Below are 18,488 nucleotides of genomic sequence, written 5' to 3' on the forward strand. Positions count from 1 at the left end.
GGGAACACATGTTTTGTGTGCTCACTCCAATGGGTGTCTGGCTTATAAAGTTGGTGTGGTCCAATTCCTGTCTGCCACCACCATTGTGCTCTGCTCTGCCCAACAGCTCAGAGAGGTTTGCTCTCTCCACTGGCCCTGAAGGCCCTGAAGGCCTCCCATGTTCCCCCAGTTCAAACTTCACCTCTCCCATGAGGCTTTCCCTCACTGCATCCTGCACCCTCACAGCCCTTAACACACCACTCAACAAATACACATTTCCATCTAACCGAATGTGACCCTGCGTCCATATTTATGTTTCTATAGATTAATGCATTCTTGTTTCCCCTGCCAGGTTCCATTGGCCTGGTTACCTTTTGCCCAGGTATCAGGAGATGAGGGGATGGCGAGAGGCTCAGAATTCAAACTTGACAGAGTAGGTGTCCACCACTAGGTGACGGTGGGATCAGGCATCTCCTTAGGCTGTCTGTGCTTCTGCTTTCTTTTCAGTGGAGATGCCTGCTTTCTTGGAAACACATGTGATGGTGGGCTAGCAGTAGAAGCACTACTGTAATAACAATGTGATCTTTGTCATTTCACTTCTTCGGACCTCATTAGTCCTACATATAAAAAGAGGAAGTTAAACTAGCTCAAATGTACTGAGCAGAAGGAATGGAGACTCTGCAGATGAGGAAGCAGGGCCTGAAAAATACGTGTGGGTTGTGTCGCCACACACCGGGACTCCTGGGATCCTGACCTCTTTTAGGGGTTAAAAGAGGGCAAACTAGTTGCCTAACAATATTTAGAGCTATTTCTCTCTTTTCACTCTCATTCTACGAGTGTACACGGGAGTTTCTAGAAATTACATGGTATGTGAAGTTATCCCTCTAATGATAACCTCTAATGAGGTTATTACTGTGATTTTTAATGAATACATTTAAAAATATGTTTTAATTTCTTAAAAAGAAACATTAATCTCTATGTACGTGTGTATACATATACAGGAAATGTATGAATATTCATTATACATGAATGTACATATATTCATTGTATATATGTATATATATTCATACGTGTGTGTGTGTATATATATATTTATACATTTCCTACATAAATAAAAGCTCTTTAAGGGACTAATAATTTTTAAGTGAAAAGGAGTCCTGAGACCAAAAAGTCTGAGAATCACTGAGCCAGATTTCTAGATCTTTAAGATCATTAATTCACTCAAGAAATAATTGTGCCTCTTGTGGCCAGGCATTTTGTAGATACCGAGGACAATGTGGTGATAAGAACATGTTCCCTGCTCTGATAGAGTTTTACACTTGGGAGGGAAGAGACAAACAAATAAATTAACAAGATTATTTCTGAGAGCAGTAGTTTTAATGAAGCCATAAAGCAGGACACACATTCCAGCACAATCTGTGCGCCTGCTCAGACGTAACACCCCGCAGCGCGGCAGGCGGATTCGGCAGCGTAGCCCCGAGAAGCCCCAAGCCCGCTCGGTCGCCCCAGGAGGGCGGGGGCGGGGCCTGCCTGCCCCCCCGCCGCTGGCGTCCGGTGACGTCACTGGGCCGCGCCAGCCAATCGTGGGTGGCCGGGGTCTGGGCACCACGGTGGCCTGCGGCCTGCGGGCGGCGCTGTGGCCCGTCGGGCGGCCCGGCAGAGCCGCCCTAGCCTCCCGCCTACCCCAAGCCAACGTCTCCGCCGTCGGCTCCGCGGCGCCGCCATGGCCGACGTGGAAGACGGAGAGGAAACCTGCGCCCTGGCGTCTCACTCCGGGAGCTCAGGCTCCAAGTCGGGAGGCGACAAGATGTTCTCCCTCAAGAAGTGGAACGCGGTGGCCATGTGGAGCTGGGACGTTGAGTGCGATACGTGCGCCATCTGCAGGGTCCAGGTGATGGGTAAGCGCTGCACGCAAGGCCGGGGCCGCGCTGCGGCCTCCGGGAGCCGACTTCGGGATTGGGACTGGACGGGCGCCCGCCAGAAGCCTTGGAAAGTCCCCTGCCTTGGGGAGTGGGTGGAGGTCGCCCTGCCCGGGCGCCGGAGGAACGCGGAGCCACGATCCTGTTGCGGCTCCTGAGGGCTGAGGGGTTGTGCAACAGGCGCCCGGCGCCGGGTGGTTGGTGTTCTAGGGAGAGAAATGGGCAATAAACGGAGGTAAACAAGGTAATTTCAGGTAGTGATGGGTGTGACCAGGAAAATAAAACCGGGTGATTGTTGGGAACTAGCAGGAAACACTTCGGTTTGTGTGGCCAGCCCCTGTTCTAAAAGCTCATCGCAAGGTGGACAGAGTAAAGGCCGTGATTCAGCAGTGAACTTTAATAGTCTTGGTCACCATCAAAGTGATGCTCCGGAGTCATCTTCCACAAAACGACACCCTTAGTTCTCCTCGAGGTACACAGGAAAGTGTTCACAGCCATTGCATTTCCGGATTAGCTTACCGCCGCTCTTCGAATGGCTTTTAAATCTGGATTGATCTAAGACGGATCAGATAGCACTAGCGTGGCTTGAAGGGGACAGTGTGGTTCAAGAATATCTAAGTTTCATGGAAGCCGAAGAATTGTAAGCCCTTTTTTCAGAAATGTAGAACTTCACCTCCATTACACCCCCCTCTCCATATCGGATGTCATTTCCTGGAGAAGATACTGCCCTGCTCTGAGTCATGCCTTTGTGGAGAACCCTCTTACAAATATGTCCTCTTTCTGTGATATTTGGAGTTAAAATATTAGACCAAGCAAAATGTTTCAGAACAGCTTAATCTTGTTATATTTTATATGGTTCTAAGATCTCAGACCACTTTGAAAAGCAAGTGCTGTTTAAATGCAAGTTGTATTTTCAGATAGGGCATTTAAAATTACTGTGAGAGCATCTTCAGTGGAGTTCTTTATTGAGGGTAGTTAAAGAAAACAGACATTTCTGTAGTTTGAAAACTGACTTGTCTTGAAAAATGAGAGAATTGGAGAACATAAAGAGAATTGCTGTCCTTGAGGGGGGATGAGACTTTAAACCTACCAGAATCAAGAGATTTCTCAATTTATGCTCTTTTGTCTTTTATTCTAAGGGCTTGTTTCAAAGAGGATTTACAACAATTGGATTCAGATATTTTTACCTTTTACTTTTGAAAGACCTTGTTATTAGACATGACCCACTTATTTTATATGGATCACTTGAGCCCAAGAGTTTGAGACCTGCCTAGGCAACATCGCAAGACCCTATCTCTACAATTAAAAATTAAAATAAAGTGACCAGGCATGGTGGCCTCCAGCTACTCAGGAGGCTGAGGTGGGAGGATCCCTTGAGCCCAGGAGGTCGAGGCTACAGTGAGCCTTTTTCCTGCCACTGCCACGATACTCTAGCTTGGGTGACAGAATGAGACCCTGTCTCAAAAACAAACAAACAAAACATATTAGGCTTTAAAAGTATCTAGTTTATTTGCCAGCAGTACAGCTGCCCCTACCCTCACTTAGGAATCATAGTTTCCAGTTTGGGAAGCATTTTTTAACTGATCCAAGAGACTTTTTTTTTTTTTTTTTTTTTTTTTTTGCAATACAAGTTTTGCTAAACATTTTATCTCCTAAATAAATTTCCTTTAGTTTAAAGGAAACTAAACTTTCACTTAGTTCCTTTTCAGTTTAAAAATAATGTTCCCAAAGGGTATTTTCAAAAGATTTCTCTCCCAAAAAGCTATTTCCTCCCCGAAGGAAAAACATTTAAGCAGTAAGTGGAAATGTATAACCTGAAATAATGATTGAAACTTTGCAACAAATAAACTTTACTGAGATATTTTAATGTAGGTCAAAGTATAGGCTATAAATGACACATTTCATCATAAACTTTCTAATTATAGCAAGTATTCTGCTACTACAGGATCAGTCTTGCATATTTGCAAACAGCTGTACTTTGGGTTCAGGAAAGTATTCTATGCTAGACCTTTGTATTTTGTTTATGAGGTGTTAAAACCCACTTAGAGGTCAGGTGACAGCAGAAGGAAATTTTTTTTTCCAGACTTCCTAGTCTTTACCCTAGCACCCTTCTAAAAGGTGTTATTGTACTCCTTAGAAATGTGCTGTTTTAGATTCTAGGAAGATCATTAAAGCAAATTTTTATCTTTTATCTGCAACTTTAGGAATTTGTGTAGATTTGGGTCAGTTTTGATAATCTACATTAGAGCTATAAGCGTAATTTAGAGATTCCTAGATTCAGCAACAAGAACCCACTTTGTTCCCTTTCCTTAGTATTTGGAATTTATCTCACACTTGTGATTTATTATACTTTCTGCTCCCAAGATTTGCCTGTCAGCCCATTCTGATATGGATAACACTCTCATCTTCGTTTCCACTATCCTCCCTTCATTCAGAAAAGAGTGATGATCGCATAGTGAGCAAAGTGCTGATGAAAAGCGTTGAATAGGTTTGCTAGTAGAGCCAGTTATAATAGCCAGGGTAACCCTTCATGACTGTATCACCTTAGATATTTCACGTAACTTTTGGGAGCCTTATTTTCCTAATTTGTAAAGAGGCAGTTGGGATCACCAACCTTAATGTTAAAATTCTGTGATTGCACAGAACTAGAGCCAGATACAGGTAGCACGTCTTCACTGTTGTATCACAACCCTCATGATATTTAGTTGTCTGTCTACGTCCCCATTTGCTGGTGAGCCCCTTGAGACCCAGCCTTGGTCATTTTGGTGTCTCCAGTGCATAACTCCTTGCACAGAGGAGTAATTGTGGGATTGAAGAAAACGTCAGGAGGCAGTGGTTGTTTTTAATCCACACTGAAGAGACTAGGGCGGTGGTGTGTTTTTAAGGGTAAGAGCATGTGGAGAGGAGCAAACAAATGCCTGAGCAAAACCCAGTATAAGAAGAGAAGCAGGCTTCAACTCCACCGTGTTTCTATTTTTACAGAATTATTTTTCTCCTATTTATGTTAAAAACTATTTTCTGTTGGTTTGAACTTCCTTTTACCCAACACTGACTCCTCTTCCAGCTAGTGAATGAGTCCATTTTTGGTCCCTAAAATATTCTATATTACTTTTTTCATTAAGCTGATAGTATTCCAGATTGAATTTTGAAAACTTCTAGTACAGCCTTTAGGATCTCATTTTTAGTGTTTACACCTACTCCACTATATTAGAAGTTACTGTAAGCTCACTGGGCATGCTCATGGACAGTTCATTTTCAAGACACCCTTTTAAATAACCCATACATATAATGTTAGTATTTGTTTATATGTACATCAAGAAATTCTAGAAGGATACCCAAGAAACCACTAATAAAGTAATTTATTAAAGTACTTTACCATTGCTGGGTAAATGCTTTGGGCTCAGACTTACCTGTAAAGGAAGTATTTTTTTTTTAAACTTTTATTTTAGATTCAGGGGTATAAGTGTAGGTTTGTTACATAGGTAAACTTGTGTCACAGGGGTTTGTCGTACAGATTATTTCATCACCCAGGTATTAAGCCTAGTACCCATTAGTTATTTTTCCTGATCCTCTCCACCCTCCACCCTCCGAAAGGCCCCAGTGTGTGTTGTTCCCTGCTGTGTGTCCATGTGTTCTCATCATTTAGCTCCCAAGCATTTTCTTACAAAGAAAAAAACCTTAGTGCTTAGGGATATCTAGTATTTACTTATTTTATCTATAAAATTCTCACCAGTATATATCATTCCCACTTAATGTATAAATACCTCACGGTATTGTCCCTTTTTTACAGATGAGGGAATTGGAGTTCGTAATTGGTCCAAGGCCATGAACCTAATAAATGCCAGTGAAATGGGATTTGACTGTAGATCTGGCTCCGCAGCCCTTGCTTTCCCCTCTGTGTCTCACTGGCTTCTCACCAGCCTTGTCTGGATGACCATCAGTAGCAACCTATTAGAAGCATACAAAGCAGTTCATTTTAGAGGAAGTCTCAAGTGTCTTAGGGTAGAAAGTAAAAAGTTGCTTTTTATGAGTTGCTGAAGGAAAACTTATGTATCAGTAAGTATGGATGACTTTAAAAAACTTGTTTATGAAAGAATCAAATTTTTTCAATTTAGTTTTTATATAAGTTATATATTCACATAGTTCAGAAATTGAGGAAGGTATGTATATTACCTGGAAGAGGAGTGAAAACTCTCCTTCCCATTCCACACCCTCTCAGTAAACTTTATTATTGGTTCCTTGGGTATCCTAGTGTTTTTTGATGTATGTATAAACAAATGCTAACATATATATATGGTTTATTTAAAGGGTGTCTTGAAAATAAACTGCCCGTGAGCATGCCCAGTAAGCATATAGTAACTTCGAATATAGTGGAGTGTGGCATATTTTTCTCTAGTAATTTTCTCTATTGGCACTGTCAGGACATCTTTTCATCAGAGCTTATAAAAATAGAGGATTTGTTGTTAACTGTTGTGAAATTGCTCCTGGTTATAAGTAAATTAGTAGAATGCCTTGTACTTTATTCCTCTTTAAATAGTTATATTCAGATGAGAAATTAATAGTATGAGTCTTTACTGCCATCTCTAACCCTTAGAGCTTTTGACTTTGAAGTGTCTGGTTTTTAAAAATTACATTCTGAGCATCAGAATGAGAATTGCTGTTTGTTTACTTTTAGATGCCTGTCTTAGATGTCAAGCTGAAAACAAACAAGAGGACTGTGTTGGTATGTTGTAATTTCGCTCTCTTGCTTTTTCAACTGAAGGTTTTCTCTCAGTAGGGATGTTTGAATTTGAAATTAAGATTGACTTTATCAATACACAAAAATAAACTGTAAAGCAGTGATCCATTATTAATATAAAATATGTTGGTTCTCAGAAGAGTTTAATGGAGTGAACCTGCAAATCCTTTTATTGCCATAATTAAGAATTGGTTATATATTCCAGACATGGTCATAATAAACATTTTGGTAATCAAAAATTAAATATTTTCTATTTAGAAAATTAGAAAATCAGAATGTCAAAACATTATTTGAATTTTGGCTATGTTATAGGTCACTTTTGGTTCTAATAAGGCATTTCACTTTTCAATACTTTTATAATACGGTATTTAACTTTAAAACCAGAGTAGAAAAATTCTAAGTCTCAAGTATGTTTTTGGAATGTGGTTTGTGTATCAAATTTTCTTTAGAGTCTTAGACTATAAAAGTTGTCGTAGGCTAAATATTTTAGGCAGTTCAAAGATTTTTATGCCCTAGTTCTTGAGGTGATCAAGTCTGGATTGCTGTATAAACATGTTTACAGATTTTCTTAGAATAAAAGATCGGCTTTGTATTTTGTGTTTGCATGGTGTACATAGAACACAAATACATGATGTACATAGAACTTAATATTGATTCTTGCAGTTTTGATCCAGTTCTTCCTCCTGAAACACTTAGAATGTTTCACCCTTGCTTCCTACCCCCTGTAGCAAATTTTCATAGGAATTTTTTTTCTTTTTTTCTGCCTTATTTCTTTCATTTAATCTTTTTCTTTTGTCATATAGCTCAGTTGATCAAGCAAGGGACAGATGAATACCAAATTTGAGATTGCATTCTAGATTATGGATGATTTCCCTTGTTTTAAAGTTTTTCTTCCATGCTGCTTGTTTAAAAAGTATTAATTTGGGAATTGTGAGGGGCAGGCCACTTTCTTGGATCACAGAGAGACCTCTCTCTCCAGCCAGCCCCTTTGAAAATTTCATCGTCACATGAGGAATTGCACTGCTTGTGGATGACCTAACAATTCATTACTTCTAGAAAACAGCTCAGCTCAGTAGATGCACAACTGAATATTTAGAAGCATGTTATTTATAATAGCCTACTGCATGCTAAAAACATTTACAACTCATTCTGTCTTGGTAAATAAAAATTGGAAGGACATTTTTCCATAAAATAAAGCCCAGAAGGTCTCTAAGGTCAGTGCATAACTGAGAAGGTCAGATCTAAGGAAGGTTCAAGTCCTTTCATCTCCTAAGTTCAAGAAGATAGCATGTGGAGCTGTGTAGGAACTGGGGGTCATCACATCACCCATAGATTCTAGAACGGGGATGGAAAGGCTCTCAAACAGTGACTTATGTCTCTGTGTAACTTACACATTTAAGTTTCTGTTTCTTTATAGATAGAAAAACATTATTTTGGCCAATTAACTGTCTTTTTTCAAGATTATTATTTGTAATATAAAATAAGCTGTAATTTTGAGTTGAGTATTTAAATTGAAATATGTAATGTCAACTCTTCTTTTTCTTTCTTTCAGTGGTCTGGGGAGAATGTAATCATTCCTTCCACAACTGCTGCATGTCCCTGTGGGTGAAACAGAACAATCGCTGCCCTCTCTGCCAGCAGGACTGGGTGGTCCAAAGAATCGGCAAATGAGAGTGGTTAGACGGCTTCTTAGTGCGGTTGTTCAGAGCCCTGGTGGATCTTGTAATCCAGTGCCCTACAAAGGCTAGAACACTCCAGGGGATGAATTCTTCAAATAGGAGCCGATGGATCTATGGTCCTTTGGGACTCATCAAAGCCTTGGTTTAGCATTTTGTCAGTTTTATTTTCAGAAATTCTCTGTGATTAAGAAGATAATTTATTAAAGATGGTCCTTTCTACCTCTGTGGTGTGTGTCGCACACACAGCTTAGAAGTGCTACAAAAAAGGAAAGAACTCCAAATTGAATCACCTTTATAATTTACCCATTTCTCTACAACAGGCATTGGGAGCAGTTTCAGAGAACTTTTTGCATGCTTATGGTTGATCAGTTAAAAAAGAATGTTATAGTAACAAATAAAGTGCAGTTTAAAACCCAACTCTTATTCTTAATTTGTTCCTAATATGTATTTTTGGCAGGGAAAGGGAGCGGTCCATGAAATCTTTATGTGATGTGAGGATTTTAAGTTTGGGCCAGTGAACGGGGTAAATAAAATTTAACTTTTAGGCATATGGAATTTTGATTGCCGTTAAAGTTACTATTCTCTGTCATTCAGCAAGAAAACGTAGATCTGTTCTCACCTCACTGTTCAATCATTGAGTGGTAAAGGACAGAAGTATTTTCTAGTTCTGGTCAGATGATGTAATTTTTTTTTTTTTTTTTGAGGTGGAGTCTTGCTCTGCCACCCAGGCTGGAGTACAGTGGCATGATGTCAGCTCACTGCAACCTCCGCCTCCCAGGTTCAAGCGATTCTCCTGCCTCAGCCTCCCGAGTAGCTGGGATTATAGGCATGTGCCACTACACCTGGCTAATTTTTGTGTTTTTAGTAGAGACAGGTTTCCCCATGTTGACCAGGCTGGTCTCGAACTCCTGAGCTCAGGTGATCCGCCCACCTTGGCTCGCAAAGTGCTGGGATTACAGGTGTGGGTCACTGCGCCCGGCCCAGATGATATAATTTAACTGTGTTTTAGGTAACATGTTAATAAGGGAAAATGTTTACCAGTGTAGCATTGGGTCAAAAAGTTTATTTTATCACACAGTGTTTTAATAAATGGTTTATTCTGCTTACCTTATTTGAATTGTCATTATAATTTTATGTGCAACCTTAAACTTAATAAACTAATTTGTCAAGTAAATACTTTCATTTAATTTGAAAAATTTCATATTCATTTGCTCTTTCATTTGGTAATAATGAAATTTAAGGTTTATTACCTGGAAACAGTACAAAAAAATACTAAACTTTATCAAACTGTTTCACACTAAGGGGAGGTTATTTGTAACAAATAACGGACCACAAGTTCATTTTGGATTCTTCTGTGGTAGAGTCTACTGATATGAATTTAAGAAAAAACCTTAGAATCTTAACTTTTCACATCTGCAGATTCAGTTTGCCATTCTGAATTTTTAAATCTAAGGGATGTGGATACATAGAATGTTTAAAAACGTAACAATTAGAATAAAAAATTAAAATTATGCTTTTGTATGGGTTACTTTTTATGAATCACATTTTTCTGGAAATTTTTGCTTTATATTTTTTCACAGTTGTCTCTCTAGCTACTGAAAAAATTATACAAATATCTTTGGCCATTTGAATTTATCATTGTGCAGTAAACTGTTTTAGTAACTTTCTGTTTGACCTTTTTAGAAGGTTGCATCCTTAAAATGTGAACCAGATACACGGCTTTGCATTGAAGAGGAAAGCAGTAGAATGTCAGGTTACTTTAGGCAGTGTGACAGTATGTAAATGAAATGTGGAGGATGGCGCTAACAATTTGATTTTCCACACAGCAAAACCACAGTCCCGCCACCTAACAAAGCCCTGTTTATGCTACACACCAGCATCTGAGGGAAGAGAAGGCGCTGTGACAATGCAGCGTTGATGCTGCCCAGCCTGCCATGATCATAGCTCATCTGCACAGCCGTCCGAAAGTTTAATACATACTCATCAGAAGGAATGCTGGGACAATTTTGGGTTCCAACACAAAAGTTAAGCATCGAACAGGTTTTTCTTTCCATTTGATTAAATGATGCTGATTTTATTTTACTCTTGCATTAGAAACAAACATTAGTTATCTGTCGCTATTTAATTTTCCGTCTATGCAAATTGTGTTATTACAGCTGACCGCTATCAGTAAATCTTAACTCTGTCAGTCCCATTGCTTCCTTTTTTATAAAAGTACTGTATCCCCCTTTACTGTCATGCAGTGAAATTCATAAATATATTTCCTACACATATAATTTAAATGTATATAATTGTTATATGACAGAACTAAAAAGAACTTATAATTCAGTTGTATTTCAGTATAGAAATGCTTGGACATGGCTGGACACGATGGCTCACGCTGTAATCCAGGCACTTTGGGAGGCCAGGGCGGGCGGATCAACTGAGGTCAGGCGTTCGAGACCAGCCTAGCCAAGATGGTGAAACCCTGTCTCTAATAAAAATTGGCCGGGCGTGGTGGCAAGTGCCTGTAATCCCAGCTACTCGGGAGGCTGAAGCAGTAGAATCTCTTGAACCCAGGAGGCAGAGATTGCAGTGAGCCAAGATCGTACCACTGCAGTCCAGCCTGGGCAGCGAGCGAAACTCTGTCTCAAAAAAAAAAAAAAAAAAAAGAAAGAAAGATGAAAGTAACTGTAAGAAAAAGCACTTTGCTGCTTTTTAAGTTATTGCCATGGAGCCAGGCACGGTGGTGCATACCTGTAGTCTCAGCTACTTGGAAGGATGAGGCGGGAGGATTCCTTGAGCCTGGAAGTTTGAGACTGCAGTATACCATGATCATACCTGTAAATAGCCACCACACTCCAACCTGGGCAACATGGCAAGACCCTGTCTCCAAATAAATAAATAAATAAATAAATATTAAGTTTTTGCCACAGGGTAGTTTGGAGTAACGAATGTTTTGTGCTCTGCAATGAAAAGGAGAAAATTTAAGTGTTTAGTAAGCCCTTGTTTGTATTTATTTTTTTGAGATGGAGTTACACTCTTGTTGCCCAGGCTGAAATGCAATGGCGCAATCTTGGCTCACCACAGCCGCCACCTCCTGGGTTCAAGTGATTCTTCTGCCTCAGCCTCCCCAGTAGCTGTGATTTATACAGGCATGCGCCACCATGCCCAGCTAATTTTTTGTATTTAGTAGAGACAGGGTTTCACCATATTGGTCAGGGTGGTCTAGAACTCCTGACCTCAGGTAATCCACCCGTCTCAGCCTCCCAAAGTGCTAGAATTACAGGCATGAGCCATCACGCTGGGCCCAGCCCTTGTTTTTTAAAAAAATATTTAAAGAATAAAATGTTACTGATTTGGCTATAAGGAAAATTAAAGTACAAATATATTTTAAATTTTAATCTATTTTGTATTGAACGTTTGAATAGTATAACAAAATACTGAAAAATGTTTGCATGTAAGTTCCTAGTTTCCATCTTTAAGTCATTCCATTTCTGCCATCATTAGGTTTTGTTCAGCAAAATATGTCTTACAGGCAAAGTATTTTCTTTGCATTTTAATACTCTCACTTAGTGGCAGTACAGCTAGGATAACTGGATTTGAATCCTAGCTCCACCATTTATTTGTATGATTTTAAGCAAGTTACTTCACCTCTCCATACCTCAATTTCTTCATATGCAAAGTAGGTAATAATAATAATAACATTATAACAATACTTGGCCGGGCATGGTGACTCATGCCTGTAATCCCAGCACTTTGGGAGGCCAAGGCAGGAGGATTGCTTGAGCCCAGGAGTTTGAGACCAGCCTGAGCAACATAGTGAGACTTCATCTCTACAGAAAATAAAAACAAAATTAGTAGACGTGGTGGTGTGCACCTGTAATTCTAGCCACTCAGAAGGCTGAGGAGGGAGGATTGCTTAAGCCCAGGAGGTCAAGGCTGCAGTGAGCCATGATCATGCCATTGTATTTCATCCTGGGCAACAGAGCAAGACCCTGTTTCAAATAATAATAATACTTACCTCTTTAGTTTTTTTTGAGGATTGAGGACTAACTATATAAATTTAGCACAGTATCTAGCACATTGTTAAGTGCAACTGTTAGTTACTGTTTCATTTTAGTCATTAGAAGCACTTTTAGTAGAAGTATTACTTTAAAAATATGTTTTCAGTTATGAAATAAAACACTCCTAACTATTCTCAATAAAAATTTTATAAGAAAAAGTTAATTGTGAACATGATTAGATTACTTGTAGCACTGTGAGTTTTTGTGAATAATGGTAGTAAGGCCTCAATAACTTGCCTGTTATGTTTTTCTAATCAGTCAACATGATTTTCAGATTTTATTTTTACATTTTTATGTTATATTTCTTATGACAGGGTCTCTGTCTCCAAGGTTGGGGTGCATTGGCATGATCATAGCTCACTGCAGCCTCAACTTCCCAGGCTCAAGCAATCCTCCCACTTCAGCCTCCCAAGTAGCTGGCACCACAGTTGCACACTACTACACCCAGCTAATTTTTTATTTTTTTGTACAGATGGGGTTTCCCTGTGTTGCCCAGGCTGGAGTTGAACTCCTGAGTTCTCAAGCGATTTTCCCACCTTGGCCTTCTGAAGTGCTGGGATTACAGACATGAGCCACCATACCCAGCCAAGATTTTATATTAAGAAAAGGTTTTGGTGAGGTCTCATTTTAATTTTAGGTTTTCCATCTTGGTAGAAATATCTTGCAGTGAGCTGAGATCGTGCCACTGTACTCTAGCCTGGGTGACAGAGTGAGATTCCATCTCAAAAAAAAAAAAAAAAAAAAAAAGAAATATGAATATAAAAATAAATTTTTTGCATAGTTGATTTTGGGAATCTTCATATGCTTAGAAAATTAAGCTTTTTCTATTAGGTTGGTGCAAAAGTAATTGTGGTTTTTTTGCCATTAAAAGTAATGGTATAAACCATTACTTCTATTAATACAACCCTCAATTTTCATTTTCATAGCCTTTCAGAGTGGGAGTAAGCTTTGCAATCAACCTGCTGCTTTCTCTTAGCTGTACGCTTGATAAATCTGAGTCAGTGGTTGGGATGGAATCTGCTTTTCCTGTGTTGGTTACAAGCAAGCACTTTCCCTGGGTGAGTGTAGCTGCAGTATAACATAGAATTAAGACTACAGTTTCAGAATCAGCCCCGCTTGAAATGTTGGCTCTATCATTTACTAGCTGTGTGATCTTGCACAAAATCCTTAACTTCTCTGTGCCTGTTTCCTCAACTAAAATGGGATAACATTGTTATCTACCTCATGGAGTTGTTATGAAGATTAAATAATTGCATTTTAGCTGCAAGAACAGTACTTGAAACAGTAAGCACTCAACAAATGTCAGCCATTGTTATATAGATCACTACTGATGCTGGTAACCTCTTTGCCTTAATTATAGAATTGCCTTTAAGAAAGGAATATTGTTTGCAGAGATACTTCTTCTAAGAATTATGATGTTTGTGTGCAGCTACAACCTGTAAAACAATTGCCAACATGAGTTTTCAGGAGAGTGGTTTATAACCTTTTTTTTTTTTTTAACTACCCCAACACATTCCTGTCAGCAACAATGGGTTCTCCCACAGTGGTTTCCAAAGAAGTGTGTGTGTACCAAGCAGGGCAAGGAATAGAGTTAGAAAAAACTGCTCAAGCAGAGTGCAGTGGCACACACCTGCAGTCTCAGCCATTTGGGAGGCTGAGGCAGGAGGATTGCTTGAGGCCAGGAGTTTAAGGCTCTAGTGTGTGATGGTCATGCCTGTGAATAGCTACTGCACTCCAGGCTGGGCAACACAGCGAGACTCCATCTCAAAACAAAACAAAAAGAAAAACAAAAAAACTGCCCAGGTAAAAATCTCGCTAAAAAACTCTTTAAACTATTTCAGCACAGGTGAAATGTTCTATGCCATTTGCATTTTATCCTAGCCTTTAAGGAGATGCCTACCAACTATGTAAATTTATTGGGACTTAAACTCATTTATTTAAGTCATTCTTATACCTTCATTGTAAATTAACCTCTGCCATACTAACTCTAGCTCTGCTTTTTCTACTTTTACAAAAATTATACATTTTTAATATTATATCTTTATAATAAAAGTTTATTGCATGCCTGCTATATATGGGGCTTCACCATAATGACAAAGAATTTTAATAAAAATAAGTCTTCTCTCTTCAGAGACTGCAGGGTCTGTTAGGGAATGTTAGCTTTACAACAGAATTGTAAAGTATAAAGTGTTGAACCTTCTAAGAGAAGTAGAAGCAAGAAACCATATTCTACTACAGCATTACACCATATGTGACTACAAGAACCATTTCTTGTGTGGATTATAAAAACCCGTTTCTATTGTATTTAACATGTGGTAAGTGGTATGTGTGGGGTATGGGGGTCTGCCCACTGACAAAAAGACCCTATTAAGGAAGAAAATAACATAATCATTTCTTTATGTGTATAGATCTGTGTTGTCTAATAGTATAGCTACTAGCCACATGTAACTGTGTAAAATTTAATTAATTACAATGAAATTAAAAATTCAGTCCCATGGTTACACTAGCCACATTTCAAGGGCTCAAGTGGTCGTATATGGATAGTAGCTTCCATATTGGATATTACAGAACAGAATATTCCCTTCAGTGAAGAAAATTCTATTGGACAGCACAATGTAGATGATCCATTCTGTTTTATCAGAATTTCAGAATCATGGACACCTCAGTGATATATCAAAATCTGTTTTAAGTAACCTGCACATCTTCAAAAGATTATCTTGAAACTAGGATATTGAACATGAACCTTACTTTACTAATTACATCTTATCCTTAACAAAAGGAAAGAAGTATATGTTTTTAAATCTTTAGCTGCCAAATTCACTGGACCTGGAGAAAAAAAAATACAAAGGTTCCAAATTATATGAAAAACCTCAGTGTTTACTATAAAAAGGGATTGTTGACATAGTTTCCCATTCTTTAGGTTTTGTAAGAATTTCTTAAGTTTGCAAAATGACAATATTTTAAGCTATAAATTCATGTAGCTGCTTCTGTGTCTTTAATAGATGGATAGCATTGGTTCTCAGCCAGGGGTGATTTTACCTCACAGAGGACATGTGGCGATGTCTGGAGACATTTGTGGATGTCCACAACGGAGTGGAGGTGCTACCAGCATCTAGTGGGTAGAGGCCAGGGATGCTGCTAATCGTCCACAAGGCATAGGACAACCCCACAGCAAAGAACTGTCAGGCCCCAAAATGTCATCAGCAGTGAGGTTGAGAAACCCTGATTAATAACTTCAATACATTTTGATCATATTTTTGGGAAGTGAGAATTCCCTACCAGAAATTTGCTAAAATATGGCCAGTGATGATAATCAAACTTGTATAGCCTTTATTATGCATCAAATTCTTTTCTAAGAGCTTTACATGTATTAACTCACTTAATCCTTGCAAAAACCCTTTCCATTATTATCAACTCTTTCTACAGCTAAGGCAATGTAGGCACCGAGAGGTTACATAACCTGCTGCTATGGACTGAATTGTGTCTTCCCAAAATTCAGATGTCGAAGTCCTAACCCCCAATGTGATGATATTTTGAGGCAGTTGGTGGCTTTATAAGAAGAGGATGAGAGGGATATCTCTCTTTTCATGAACATACCCAAGAAAACTATGTAGGGACACAATGAGAAGGCAGCTAGCTACCTGCCACCCCAGGAGAGAGCACTCCCCAGCCATCAGCCCTGCTGGCACCTTGATGTTAGACTTGCCAGCCTCCCAAATTGTGAGAAAATAAATTTCTGTTGTTTCAGCCACAAAACCCAGCCCATGACATTTTGTTTGGCATCCCGAGCTGACTAACAACCTGCCTAAGATGACACTGGCGGAAGGAAAATGGTCCGAATGCAGGCAGTCTGGCTCTGGAATCAACATTCTTCACCACTTGCTTAACCCTGTCTCAGTAGAATACCTTCTCTAAATGTATTTTCCTCCAAAATTGCTTTTTTAAAGTTTGTTCACATATTTCAGTTTTTAGTTCTGTAGAGCTACAAACAAACTTCATTTATAGAGAGATTTTAGAGCCGTATATTCTGTTTTCAACTATTGGCCCAACCATTTTGTGGTGTTGTATACAATTTTATTGTTTTAGTACAGTGGTTCCCCAACTTTTTTGGCACCAGGGACAGATTTCATGGAAGACAATTTTTCCATGGTGGGATGGAAGATGGTTTTGGGATGAAACTATTCCACCTCAGATCCTCAGGCATTAGTTAGATTCTCATAAAGAGCACCCAACCTAGATCCCTCACATGCACAGTTCACAATAGGGTTGGTGCTCCTATGATAATCTAATGCTGCCGCTGACCCGACAGGAGGCGGAACTCAGGCAGTACTGCTCGCTGGCTGCTCCCCACCTGCTGTGCAGCCTAGTTCCTAACAGGCCGGGGACTCGTACTGGTCCATGGCCCAGGCATTGGGGACCCCTGTTTTATTATACTGCTGTGATTTCTGATCTAAATGCAAATGTTCGTATGCTAAAAAGGGAATTTATGTTTGTTTTAAAACACTAAGAGCATATGAAGTTATCATTGGTAAAAAATAGCATATTAAAATAATTGGTACAGTTTTCATAAATGCTAAAACAATATTGGAGCAGGTTATTACTAACATTTATTAATAGTTTCAAATTTGGTTCCAAGAGCAGATAATGGGGTGAAAGTGTTAAGCCCTTCTGCTCATGCAGAAGTATAATGAGGTCTTAATACTGGGGGTTCCTTGAAAAATCAATTATGTCTTTGATAAAATCAGGTTTAATAAAGAGATAATGGTGCATAATATAAGCAGTTAATTTTGTGTTTGGTATGGTATCTTCTTTCAAACACTAGTGAATCAGCTGGCAATACACTTGGCAACAAACACCAGAAAACCTCTGCTGCTTAAACAGATAGGGGTGTTATTGTCTCACACAGTAAGAAGTCCAGGGGTAGGAAGTCCAGGGCTGGTACAGCAGATCAGTAGTGCCATCGGAAACCAGGCTTTCTGCTGTCTGCTCTTGACCATGTCAGAGTGATGGCTTATTCTCCTGCCCTGTCTTTCATGTTCCCAAGATGAATGCTGTACTTTCAGACAGGCCTCATATTTATGTTCTTGAGAAAAATGATTTTTTTTTTTTTTAGCGAGACATTGACTTGTACTCGGTAAAGGGCTCCTCTCACCAGTGTCTTTTGTTTTTTGTTTTTTGTTTTTTGTTTTTTTTTTTTGAGACAGGGTCTCATTTTGTCACCCAGGCAGGAGTGCAGTGGTGCGATCCCTGCTCACTGCAACCTCCACCTCTACCTCCTGGGTTCAAGTGATTCTTGTGCCTCAGCCTCCTGAGTAATTGGGATTACAGGCGCATGCCTCCCCAGTGTCTTTAGTCTGTAGCTCACTGGCCAGAATTACGTCACATGGGAAAAATCAGAGATGAAGCTTTTGGTTTTCCAGCTTTCACAGTAAAGGAAGAAAAGGAAAAGAGTAATTGGGAATGGATGTTGAATGACTCAACCTATATTATCAGCCACAATTGATATTAACAATTAACAATTCCTGATACTTGGGTAGTTGCTGCTGCATATACTTGCTTTTCAGAGCCTCTTAGAATTGGAATCTTAGAGATTATTTTATCTCTGATATGACATCTTTGTGTTTATATTTTTGAATATGCCAACTTGTAAAGCAAAGTGTTTTTTTGATGGGCTTTTTAATGGACACATGTCCATTATGACACAAATTTGGACATCCTTAAATAAAATTATACATCTCAAAATATACATATGGAAAAAATCTGATGTTACATAAGCTGTAACACCACTTTCAGGTATTTTCCAAACTTGAATTTTATGCTGAGGTTCTAGAGAGTACCTGTTCTCTGTATTTTGAAACTCTGAATTGAAATAGCATGTGGAGGCTTTTACAAATAAAATGGTTGCTTCTATATTTGTCCTGTCAAATTTAAACTGTTTGGAAAGCTCTAAATTCAATGTTCTTAGCCAGGTGTGGTGGCTTACACCTACAATCCTAGCTACTCAGGAGGCTCTGGTGCAAGGATCACTTGAGGCCAGGAGTTTGAGACAAGCCTGGGCAACACAGGGAGACCTTGTCCCCATCTCTAAAAATGAATTAATGAACGAATGAATAAATCTAATGCTCTT

General features: G+C 39.2%; 1 protein-coding gene across 2 annotated transcripts; it reads left to right on the plus strand.

The window, feature by feature from the left end:
- Window positions 1-1,575: 1,575 nt before the first annotated feature.
- LOC105469987 (ring finger protein 7) lies at window positions 1,576-10,974 on the plus strand. 2 transcript variants are annotated; one of them, XM_011721651.2, is made up of 3 exons: window positions 1,576-1,870; window positions 6,574-6,621; window positions 8,189-10,974. In XM_011721651.2, the coding sequence occupies exons 1-3, from the start codon at window positions 1,703-1,705 to the stop codon at window positions 8,243-8,245; spliced, it is 273 nt and encodes a 90-aa protein (XP_011719953.1). In that variant the 5' UTR covers window positions 1,576-1,702; the 3' UTR covers window positions 8,246-10,974. The 2 variants fall into 2 exon arrangements, with proteins under 2 accessions (XP_011719953.1, XP_011719952.1); XM_011721650.3 differs by having other exon boundaries at window positions 1,587-1,877.
- Window positions 10,975-18,488: the final 7,514 nt, after the last annotated feature.

Source organism: Macaca nemestrina, chromosome 2 (genome assembly GCF_043159975.1).
Source record: "Macaca nemestrina isolate mMacNem1 chromosome 2, mMacNem.hap1, whole genome shotgun sequence".
NCBI lineage: Eukaryota > Metazoa > Chordata > Mammalia > Primates > Cercopithecidae > Macaca > Macaca nemestrina.

Excerpts from the sequence above, each read along its gene's own strand:
- LOC105469987 (XM_011721650.3), top strand. The coding sequence starts at position 1,703 with ATGGCCGACGTGGAAGACGGAGAGGAAACCTGCGCCCTGGCGTCTCAC. Across the intron at positions 1,878-6,573 it reads CTGCAGGGTCCAGGTGATGG|ATGCCTGTCTTAGATGTCAA; the intron begins GTAAGCGCTGCA and ends GTTTACTTTTAG. Across the intron at positions 6,622-8,188 it reads CAAACAAGAGGACTGTGTTG|TGGTCTGGGGAGAATGTAAT; the intron begins GTATGTTGTAAT and ends TCTTTCTTTCAG.